The sequence below is a fragment of the Parasteatoda tepidariorum genome, chromosome 2 (genome assembly GCF_043381705.1).
Source record: "Parasteatoda tepidariorum isolate YZ-2023 chromosome 2, CAS_Ptep_4.0, whole genome shotgun sequence".
Classification (NCBI taxonomy): domain Eukaryota; kingdom Metazoa; phylum Arthropoda; class Arachnida; order Araneae; family Theridiidae; genus Parasteatoda; species Parasteatoda tepidariorum.
In genome coordinates this window covers 91,955,108-91,967,205 of record NC_092205.1, presented here as the reverse complement: position 1 = coordinate 91,967,205, position 12,098 = coordinate 91,955,108, and the positions used below count along the sequence as shown (strand labels likewise).

The following is a 12,098-nucleotide window of genomic DNA, read 5'->3' as shown; positions in this document are numbered from 1 at the left end:
ATAGCCTGGTTGGTATGGCACTGGGCCCATGTCCAAGATGGCGTGGGTTCGATCCCAGGCCGCCCGGTGACGAATGCACGTTAAATCTGTCAAGTCGCAGTCCTCCATGTTCCTATAACAAATCAATACCTCTGGGGGTACTGATCCAAGAGTTTCTTTGTCTTCTGGATTGTGTTCAAAATTACAAGGCTACGGAGTTGAACATTAGTAGTCGTAAACCCAAAATTGGTTCGGCTGTTCAACGAAGGGTATAAAATAAAATATAAAGTATGCGGGATTTGTGGTGCTCTTCTCGCATGTGCGACTCGAGGCCTTGTGCCCATGTATTGCTTGGTACACATATTACTGTTGTGGGGACATGTCACGCGTGACATGTCATTTTGCAAATGGGATCTTTGCACCTGGGGCGCTTTATTAAAACTCTTCTTATAAAATTGTATACAAGTCTTGTATTTATAATTCGATTTCTCGATCTTGAAGAAATTCTTAATTAATTTAAATTGCCAGATAAAAATGGAACCTTTAAAAAGATATAAAGATTTGTACACCTTACAATCTAAAACATTTTCAGACAACTAAAATGATAATAAATAGTTATTAAGAATTATTTTTTTGCATGGAATTATCTTTTGGTAAACGAATTTTATAATTGCATGCAAAAAATTTTCAATTCGCTTAAAAAGTTCTTGAGAAATACGCAAAAAGTAAAATTAAAATTTAGGGGCCAAACTTTTGACCTCTTAATTTTGATGATCAGTTGGAAGATATGTTTAACACTAGAAAGACTGAAACTTAATATATACCTATATTTCCCCAAATCAGTCAAAATGTCTGCATTGTGAAAGAATAACTAATGTGTAAGGAAATTTGTTTAATTAATTTTTAATATTTTCTTACATTATTCACAGTTATATAACAAGTTATTAGTAAACATTAACAATAAAAAAATTTACTTCACTTGGAAATAAAATATTAATTTATGCATTATTATTTGTACATTTTTTGCAAATGAAAAAGCAGTTAAAAAGCAGTCAAAATGACTTCCCTTAGGCAACCTAGTGTTAAAAAAACGTGTTTTGGTTCTGGTTTCACTTTCACTAATTGATTAGTATATTTATGGCCTTAAGATTGATTATTGGTACGTGAAAAATCGATCTTTGAGCCAAAAGTCATAAAGGGTGTTGCATTTTGCACACTGTAAAAAGAGTAAGCATAATAAAGGATGTTAATTACAGAAGAATAATTTTTGCTGCATAAATTTTATGCTGTCTAATACAGCTCATCAGGATAAATAATACGAATTAAAATATATTTTTTGAAACTTAATTATTGTGTGAAGAATAAATTGTCTCAACCCATTCTTCCATATTAGTTTGTCCATGAACTAACATCATTAAATGTTCCACTTGATAGGGAGGTTCAATGAGATGGCTTCCTTCCAAGAAACCGTGGCACTCAACCTTGGATATTATGAAGGACAACAATTTGTGAATTACAACAAGAAGAATATTTCACGAATCTATCCCAAAGGAACGAGGACAGATTCGGGAAATTACGATCCAATTCCTTTCTGGAATTTGGGATGTCAGCTAGGTAAATACACCTTTAATATATATTCGATTTTTTTTATATATATACATATAAAATATTCAAATAAATTCCCAAAAAAGAACAAATTGTGTTTATATGATGTAAAATATCTACACAAAAAATTATGATTGTAGAATTTTAAATGAGAATTTTTATGAGTGGTTGCAGAAAAACTAAAGGAGGAGTAAACTATCATTTTGCCCATGGCAACAGGCACTTTTACTATTAGCGAGAGGATAATAATAGGAATAGAGCCGTGGTGGCTCTATTCCTATTATTATATATAGTCGTGGTGGCTATATATCCTAATAATATCCTCCTATTATTCGTATATAGCCGTGGTGGCTATAGAGCGTTCGTCTCCCAATGAGGTGAACCGGGTTCGAATCCCGGCGATGGCTGGTTGGTACGAATTCCGCATCCGGCTCACACCGACCACATTGCTGACGTGAAATATCCTCAGTCTTAGACGGATCATGGGTTAAAGTCTATTAGCCTTCCGGAGTCAATCCCCTTAGCGTGGGTGGTTTTCGCTGTTTTCCTCTCCTTATAACGCAAATGAGGGGTTAGTTTAAATCAAAAAGTTCTCCACGAAGGCAAATTTCTCCTGAAACTTGATCCAGGATTTCCCTTGTCTTCTGGATTGGGTTCAAAATTACAAGGCTACGGATTTGAACATTAGTAGTTATAAACCTAAATTGGATCGTCTGTTCAACGACGGTTATAAAAATAAGTAAATCAAAACATAATAAAAATATACCTATAAAATTTATTAAAAAATAAGCTGCTTAATTAACAATCATTTGTGCATTAAGTTTTGGGAACAGATTCTGAGTGAGTGAAATAAAATATTGTACAAAAATTTGTAACGGCTTTTGTAACATTTGAAAATTGTTGTCGTAAACCCAAAAATTGGGTCGGCTGTTCAACGACGGTTATAAAAATAAATAAATAAATCTAGATAATAATAGGAATAGAGCCGTAGTGGCTCAGGTTATAGAGCATCCGTCTCCCAATGACGTGAACCGGGTTCGAATCCCGGCGATGGCTGGTCGGTACGAATTCCGCACCCGGCTCACACCGACCGCATTGCTGACGTGAAGTATCCTCAATGGTAGACGGATCATGGATTACAGTATCTCTGCCATTAGACTAACCGTAGAAGGTTTTCGTGGTTTCCCTCGCCATGTGACGTAAATGCGGGTTAGTTCCATCAAAAAGTCCTCCTTTTTTTCTCCCAATACTTGATCCTGGAACCACCGTTACTTTCTGGATTGGGTTCAAAATTACAAGGCTACGGAGTTGAATATTAGTTGTCGTAAACCCAAAACAATTGAGTCGGCTGTTCAATGACGGTTATAAAATAAAATAAAATTATAGGAATAAGAATTACGTTGTTGATTAAAAACTTCATTCGTTTTAAAAATATTCAAACTGGAAAGAATTGTCGACATGTTTCAAGGGCTCAGAAACAGGCTCCCATTTTCAGGACTTGCCAGACATGAATGAGAAAAAATTTCTTCTTATTCAAGGAGAAGAAATTGTTTTCTCATTCACTTCTGGCAAGTCTTAATACTGGGTTTTAGAACTTTTTTTTTGAGCTCTATAAACATGTCATCTGTTGTTTCTAATTTGTATACTTTTGAAGCAAATGAAGTTTTTTTTAGCAAATAATATCCTACTACTTTGCTTCAGTGTCTTAGGATTATTGATTTAAGAAGAACGTTTTTGTCTTGATTTTCAACTCGATTAAAAATTTTTAAACTTGGAAACTATATGGAATTCAAAACTGCACTAAACATAGTGCTTAATAATAAGCATACTGGAAATTTTAAAATATAGTTTAGATCATCTAATTGCCAAAAATATTTTGGAAGGAGGAAGCATCATAATGCATTCCCATACATCTAAGCAGAAGAGTAGAGGGATCGGAAGAACCGGTCTTACCTCACTTTCCTCTACATTTCGACGTCTTACAGAAATAAAATGGTTTCAGAAGCTTCGAGGACTTGTTATCACAGAAGTCATTTCAAAAGTTTTCAAAAACTGGGGAATTTCAATGATTAACAAATCAACTCTACTGCAATCAATCATGGTGCGCAGCGTTTTTAAAAAGTGCTTAAAGGTGCTTATTTTTGATTATCGTTTTTTAAAAGCCCTTAAAGATGCTTTTTTCATTGGGTGTTTTTAAAAAGTGCTTAATTTTCCTTTTTCCAAAATGAGATTTTCGAAAAGGGAATGTCGATTTTCGCCATGTATTATGTAAAAGCCTGCTTTTCACATTGTTCTATTCAACGTTTTCACAATTCATTCAACCACAATTTTGGTGTATCGTTAGCATATAGGTTAGCCGGGATAGCCTGGTCGGTAGGGCGCTGGGCCCATATCCAAGAGATCGTGAGTTCGATCCTCGCCGACCGAAGACTCCCCGTGTAGTAAATGGTGACTGATGCACGTTAAATCTGTCGAGTCTCAAAGTCCTCCATGTTCCCACAACAAATCAATACCTCTGGGGGTACTGATCCAGGAGTTTCCTTGTCTTCTGGATTGGTTCAAAATTACAAGGCTACGGAGTTGAACGTAAGTAGTCGTAAACCCATGAAATTGGGTCGGCTGTTCAACGACGGTTATAAAATAAAATAAAAATATTTTACATGTTTGATGAAATTCTTGAGAGTCCGCATGTGCATCTACTGAACTTGATTTGGTGAAATTAGTGTACTCTTATGTGCAACTCTGCTACATTTTGCAAGATATTCTCAATTTCAGGCTTCATTTTCCACCCTCTGATATTGAACCAAAAAATCTCTTGATCATTTTATAATGGCTAATATAATTAAGAAAAGAGATCTTTGTGAGAGACTAGTTATATTATCACGATCATGTAAAGACTTTGAAGATTACTTTGTATTTTGTTAATGCATATAGTGCTTAAAAATATTTTTGAGTGCTTGAAAAGTACTTAAAAGGTGCTTATTTTTTGTTGAAAGATTTGGCTACGCACCTTGTCAACTATACAGTTAAAAGAATCTTAAATAATAATTTAAGCATTGAAAAACATAATCTTAATAGATGGTTGACTGAATGTAAACAATAACAAGCTTCCTAAAATCGGAAGAAATTTATAGTTTGTCTAAAGTAAGAACTCCCCTAGCCATTCGTCTGGACGCGTGGCTGTGGCTATGGTAACAAGGTATAACTATTTCAAGTAGGGTCATTGTTTAGGACTGGTTATGGTTCGGGTCGGCGAGAGAATGGGAATCTTTTTTTTTTGTTGGTCTATTGTGTTAGGCCTAGATTGAAGAGAAGCTACCCTTCCTGAAATGAGCTATTCTTGCTTCCATAGCAGCAGACGGCCTCAGACTTTGTGGCGAGGAGAGTTCTTGCCGTAGACAACCCATAGAACACTACCGGTGTATCCCTCCGCTCATGTTACGCGTACGAGACGATATGTGAACAGGCTTAATATTCTAGGAAGTTTTATTTTCGTGATTTGTGTTTAATTTTAAGCGTAGTTTTATCATTCATAAGAGAATTTTGTAATTTATAAATTCTAACAGGTCGTGACCCTAAAACAAGCATATCAAAATTAATATCACAGCATAAATAGAGTGTAAGGTTAGCCATGATTTGAAAGTTATCTCTTAGTTGGCTATATTAGTGTAAAATAGCACCGTTTGTTATTTTTTTGGTTGCATCATAGCAAGCTTACGGAGCCTGCCAAATTCATTAGTTGTTTGTTTTGTTGAAAGTTAGATTAAAAGAACGTGTTATATTGTAAAGACTACGAGTATAATTATATTGGATGGTGCGTTTATATTTTCAAGCTTAGGCGTAAAAATAAGTCGAAAGTTGTAATCCGGAAGTCTTACGACGAATTTTAACCTCTAAGCTAAAGTTAAGCTAGGCTAAGCTAAAGCTTTAAAGCTGAGCGGTGCTGGGGGTCCAGCGCCGCTTAGCTTTACTCGGTCAATCATCCATAAGCGGGCTGTGATGACTCAGGGGATAGAGCATTCACCTTCCAATGATCTGAACCGGGTACGAATCCAAGCAATGGCTGATTGATACGAATTCCGCTTCCGGCTTACACTGACCACAGTGCTGACATAAAATATCCTCAGTGGTAGACGGATCGTGGGTTATAGCCTCTTTGCCGTCATGATAACTGTGGGTGTTTTTTTTTATGGTTTTCATCTTCATGTAACGCTAATGAGGGACGAATTACGACGAATTTCAACACCTAGAGTCAGGGCAGCTTAACTTTACATGGTCAACTATCCATAGCAAAATCTTTAACTCATTGGAAATATTATTTTTAAAGTTACAAATATTCTGGATAGCGAAAAGGAACAATTTTTTTTTATGCTCATTACGTTTTATTATCGTTTCATTTGAGTTAAGCAAAACATTTTTCATTCTAGTTGCACTCAACTACCAGACATGGGATCAGCCAATGTACATAAACGAAGCGAAATTTGCTCAAAATGGAAGATGCGGATATGTCCTGAAACCAAAATACCTCATTGAAAATGGTTTGTTATAACATGCATTTATGTATACTTCAGTGATTTTTTGTATGACAGGGTTAGCCTAATTAAGTAAAGAATTCAAAAATTTAAAAGCGATTAAGAATAATAATACTTCCAATGGAAAAACGCGCTAAGCAGCAGTGAATCCGAAAGGAAATGAGACAAAGGAGACAATAAAAATATGAAAAAAAATGGATAAATATGACGACCGAAGCTGACGTCTTCAGGGGGTACCAGCTCCGGAAGTCATAAAAGCAAAACCTTTTCTATCGACAGAGCAAGATAAAAGTCTACCCCAAAGATTTTGCCTAAGTCCAGGAAAAGAATATAATACATAATATACAAGATAAAATACATAAAACAAATACAGAAGAATAAAAACAAGACAAATACATAGAAAGGTTAGCCTAACTGATTCACCGGGTAGCAAATGAACCGATAATGGACAACTTTCATTTTATGACGTAACTAAGTTAACTGTTGATCGAACTGAAAGCCAAAACGTAAATATTTTCCTCGTAAAAGCTATTTCTTTGTTCTGAATGTAAACAAAAACCGATATTGAAATGAGCGAAGAGATTTCCGTTTTCTCATAAATAGACGAAGCAAACTTCGTTACGTAATAGAATCGGGTGAATCTCTTGCCTTGCTTCACCCAACTTATGAGGAAAATATAAACATCGAGCCGAAACAGTTGAGGAGCTCCTCCCCGGATGGAGCCGGAACCGTGGTGGCTCAGGGGATAGAGTGCTTGCCTTCCAATGAGGTGAACCGGTTTCGGATCCCAGCGATGGCTGGTCGATACGAACTCCGCACTGGGCTCGCACCAACCACAGTGCTGACATAAGATATCCTCAGTGGTTGACGGATCTTGGGTTAGAGTCCCCTTTTCGTCAGGCTAACAGTGGGAGGTTCTCGTTGTTTTCCTCTCCTCGCAAATACGGGTTAGTTTCATCAAAAAGTCCTTTATGAAGGCACCTGTCTCCCAATACTTAGTCCAGGAGTTTCCTTGCCGTCTAGATTGGGTTCATAATTGCAAAGCAACGAAGTTGAACATTAGTAGTCGTAAATCCAAAAACATTGGGTCGTCTGTTCTACGGTTATAAAATAAATAAAAAATGATAGAGGCAATGTTCACATAGAAACAGTTTTGAAGCTCTGATCTTAGCTACTATGTGCATTCCCCCTTTTCAATTCTTATTATCAGCATTATAATGCTGCTATATCCACCGTATTACTAGTGACCGCGCTGTTACAAGTGACCACATTATCACAAGTGACCACGTTTCATTTGAATAACCCTTTAATTTTGTAAATTAGTAGCTTTACCTAAAATCAACTGTGAAAAATAATTTTTAAAAAAATTCTTTTTGTTCTATTTAAAAAGATTTTTTTTTTCAAAAAAATCTAGAAAAGGAAACCATGCAATATAAAATGTTATAAAAATATTAAAATTTACGATTTAAAGAAAAAAAATATCAGCACAAGTTGCTATTAAGAATATATTTGTCATATTCGTATGAAATACATTTCAATAGACTAAGAATTTTTTTCTTCCACAGGTCAGTACGATCCTAGCAAAAGCCCTAATCCAAAGCAACAGCTACACGTGACGATAAAAGTAAGAGGCGTCAATCACGAGTTCAAACCCCACTGTCATTGCCAGACTTACATATCTTTCTTTCTTCGTAGGTCATAAGTGCACAATTTTTGCCAAAACCAAATCAAGCATCTGACGGTGAAGTAGTGGATCCATATGTCTCCATAAAAGTTGTTGGACATCCCCTGGATTTGCAAAAGACCAAAACTAAGTTCATCAGCAACAATGGTGAGTTTCTTGAATCATGCAAGTATATAACGATAAGACAGCAAAGAAAAATCCTCATTGCAGAATTAAATTTAGAATCTTTTTATGGGCGTGTTAAATCGTTGCAAAATTCTTGTGCTCTTTTTGGAAACCAGAAAAAATATAATTTCGTAAGATAAAAAATTATATTCCTAAACAAAATCCCATACATAATAAGTTTTTTTAATAAGCACAAGAATTGCCCACTTCTAATGTTTTAATTTTTCTCTTTTTAAAAAAGTATACTTCGTTTAGTTCGAATCTACAAACGGGAGCACCCTATTTATTGCTTATTTAATTAACGTTTATTCTGTAAAAGTCGATAATAATAATATAATTGAATAGCTATCGTGATAACTATTCGGAATTCAATTAAGATGATGAATGGTCACAAACACAATCACCCTAATTAACACTTATTTTAACATCCAATTCGCTGTGAAAGCCAATAATAATATAATTGAATCGCTATCGGTATAACTGATCGGAATTCAATTGAGATTATGAATTATCACGAACGGAATTACCCTAATTAAAGCTTATTTTAACATCCTATTCATTGTAAAAGCCGATAATAATATAATTGAATAGTTATCGTGATAACGAACTTTAATTATCGGATATTCAATGAATGGTCACTAAGAGAATTACCCTAATTAATACTTATTTTAACATTCAATTCGCTGTGAAAGCCGCTAATAATATAATCGAATCGCTATAGTGATCGGAATTCAATTAAAATGATGAATGATCACGAACAGAATTATCCTAATTAACGCTTATTTAAACATTCTATTCGCTGTGAAAGCCGCTAATAATAAAATAGAATCGCTGTAGTGATCGGAATTCAATTAAGATGATGAACGGAAGTTTTTTCTTTCTAGGATTCAATCCGACGTGGAATCAAAATTTAACATTTGTCATCAACGCACCAGAAGAAGCGATATTCCATTTTCGAGTGAAGGATGAAAACCTGACAGGCAACAGCCTCATTGGACAGTTTGCTCTGCCCTGCACATCCATGGTGGAAGGTAACTATATATGAGATCTCTTAAATTTTGAAATCAGCATAAATTTCAAGATCATAACCTTTCAAAATATTCTGACACATTTGAGGAAACAGCAGTTAGTGTTTTTGGCACCATTTTCCGTGAGTAGATATTTTAAATTGAAATCCAGTTATTATCGTCATTGTTACGCTGTCTTAGATGTTTGTTCATTACAATAAGGGTAATCTGGTTCACCAACTAGAAGATGTTAACGTATGACCCATAATTAGTCCATGGGTTGACCANCGTAGTTACGGCCCTGTAAACAGCAGTTAGTGTTTTTGGCACCATTCCTTGGGTAGATATTTTAAATTGAAATCCAGTTATTATCGTCATTGTTACGCTGTCTTAGATGTTTGCTCATTACAATTAGGGTAATCTGGTTCACCAAGTAGAAGATGCTAATGTATGACCCATAATTAGTCTACGGTATGACCAGTATCGGTTGCATTTGAAATTTGTACGTGAAACTGTAAATAGGGCTATTCTCACTCATAATAATACTTCTTTTTTATTAGTGAAGTTTTACATGTTCTAAAAGATATTGACTTTATATACAAAATTTTATATACTTTAAAAAACAATATCTGCGAACTTTTACATGTTAAGTCTATTTTGCCTAATTTATATCTGTTTTTCAGAGTTAATTATAGTTTATTTATCTCATTGCTGCGTATTTGGATAACTGTTACTGTGTTTCATTGCATAAAATCCATCAGGGTGATTATTTAGCTTAAATAGCAATTTATATATTGAGGAAAAAATATGTTGATTATGCCTGAATTTCAGAATATGCGCAACATTTAAAATGAAAAAAAAAAAAACAATTTTTAAAAATTGCAATCGCTGAAAGTAGATCACTGGTTACCCATCGGCAAAACGGTTGTTGTCAAATTTTTTTTTCACTCTCTTTATTTGTGATATTTACTTGAATTAGCATCGAAAACGATCCAGTTTGAACTGAAGGTTTGAGTTTCAGATTCGTAATTAAAACAATGAAAACAAAAATATCGTTGAAATGATGAAATTCTCTTTTATTCACAACTCAAGAAGTATTTATGGGATCTCTCTGGTCCCATATCTCAAAAATAAACTCATCAACTTAATGCATAACAAAATTAAAAGTGAAGAAAAGAATTCTAAGAAAATTATCAAACAGCAGCGGTAGCCATAGCAACGCATGCAATGACGGCGCATGCGCCCTGTTTACTATTACTCTTGAACACAGTTGAAAAGTGCGATGACGTCCAAATAAGGTGCGCACACCATCAAATTCAAAACAACACCCATTTTGCCAATGGGTAATATATGTATTTTTTTTTTCCTCTTGAAATTAAGTCCTGGCTCCTGTTGATGAATCAATTTTAATTACAGGTTACAGACACGTACATTTAGAAGACACAAGAGGACAGAGATTGGAACCATCCACCTTGTTTGTTCATATAAAGATGACGCAAAAAGTTCGTTCGAAACCATGAATAGGAATTTTGAGAAAACCTTTATTTCAGTGACTAAAAAATGAAAATGCATTTCCAAGTTGCTCAAAAAGGAAACTATCAACATTTTACAAATGAAAGCGTTCATTTTTCTGTTCCAGTAAAAAAAAAAAAATCACTGCTTACCTTCTTTTTACTATAAAACTTTTGCATTTTCGCAACAAAAAAAAATTAATAAAGATAATCAACTTAAAATTTAATAAATCTTAAAAAAACATTCGTTAAACTGTTCTCATGTCGAATGTTTGTAAAATCTCGAACGGGAAAAAAAGTATTTTTTTAATGATTTTTGTATTTAGTACATTACTTTCTGTTTTGCGATTTGCAATACTGAATTACGACATCCGCTGCTGATATATAGTTTGCCTATAGAAGGAACTCCCCTTGCTACGAAGTCTAAAGTCGTCTGCTTCTATGGAAATAAGAAATGGTGCTTCTTTTTCCCTTGATTCACTTTTTCACACCGACCCGAGACGACGACGCCTGTCTTAAATAATGGCGCAACACCCTTACTTGAAATATTTAAACCTCGTAACCATAGTCACCGCCTCTGCTCCAGACGAATGGCTTGGGGAGTTCTTTACATAGACAAACTATACTTATTGTGAGAAGAGAGGGGAGGAGAATATCCTCCCTCAACCGGTTTATGTTTCTAGAGTCACGCCACTACACGCTTGAGAAACGTTTCATTTTTTTTTTCAAAAATATTCACGTTATTTGTCTGTTCTAAAGTAATTCTCTATGGCATAATGATCAGAACCTTGAGGGACCACATTTAAATGAAGCATTGATGAAGGAGGCCGAATAAGTTTATCTACCTGTAAAATTATTATGGTTTTTGTATAGTTATCAGCTTATTGAATTATATGAAAATAATGCAAAGTGTCATTTATTAAACTAAAAAATTTATAATAGGAAATATTTTTGTATTTAGATAAGATTTATTGTAAATTATTGTAACATTAATATTTAAAAGATTTTTATTAAACTATATGTATTTAAATTCAATTTCAAATAAAAATAAAGTAGAAATACTTTTCAATAATACTTCTTGTTGTAATTCACCTTCTAAATTGAAATATTTATATTCATTATGAGGCTGACCAGGTGGCCGAGTGGTTAGCGTGCCTAACTGAGGAGCCGATGGTTGCGGGTTCGATTCCCAATCAGGGCAAGGATGTTTCTTTCTTTCTTCTGTGTGATTGTGTAAATGTAACCCGCCCTACAAACGGGTTTGTGGTTGTTTGACGTGGGCGACGCTACCCCACCACCGTGGCTTAGCCATAGGTGCTCACTGGGTAACGATATGCGAGTAGCAATTCTGGCATTTCTGAGGCCAGTGGGAAATAGACCCAAGTGGCCGCCATTAACCAAAAAGAACAAAAACAAATATTCATTATGAGTCAAATGGTGTTTATTTGTTTATTCACGTTTTTCAAAATGGTAGAAACGTTATTGCATAAACACACCATTTCATTTTACACAGAAGTAAAGAAATTTTTTTTTTTTTTTTTACAATTTGATATGATGGAGAAAAAAACGAATATCAAAAGCATCTTTAAGAAAGCGTATACTTGCTAAAAACGCA

At 34.6% G+C, this 12,098-nt stretch overlaps 1 protein-coding gene across 4 annotated transcripts in view; it reads left to right on the top strand.

Moving 5' to 3' along the window:
- Positions 1 to 11,557, top strand: part of LOC107439279 (1-phosphatidylinositol 4,5-bisphosphate phosphodiesterase zeta-1) — a 67,703-nt gene extending 56,146 nt beyond the window's left edge. For all 4 annotated transcript variants that reach the window (XM_043052469.2, XM_071177920.1, XM_043052468.2 and 1 more), the window contains exons 17-22: positions 1,414 to 1,593; positions 6,012 to 6,122; positions 7,682 to 7,740; positions 7,812 to 7,947; positions 8,850 to 8,996; positions 10,389 to 11,557. In XM_043052469.2, coding sequence (XP_042908403.1) covers positions 1,414 to 1,593; positions 6,012 to 6,122; positions 7,682 to 7,740; positions 7,812 to 7,947; positions 8,850 to 8,996; positions 10,389 to 10,492 — 737 coding nt within the window. In that variant the 3' untranslated portion in view covers positions 10,493 to 11,557. The remainder of the gene's footprint in view (positions 1 to 1,413; positions 1,594 to 6,011; positions 6,123 to 7,681; positions 7,741 to 7,811; positions 7,948 to 8,849; positions 8,997 to 10,388) is intronic.
- The last annotated feature ends 541 nt before the right edge of the window (positions 11,558 to 12,098 follow it).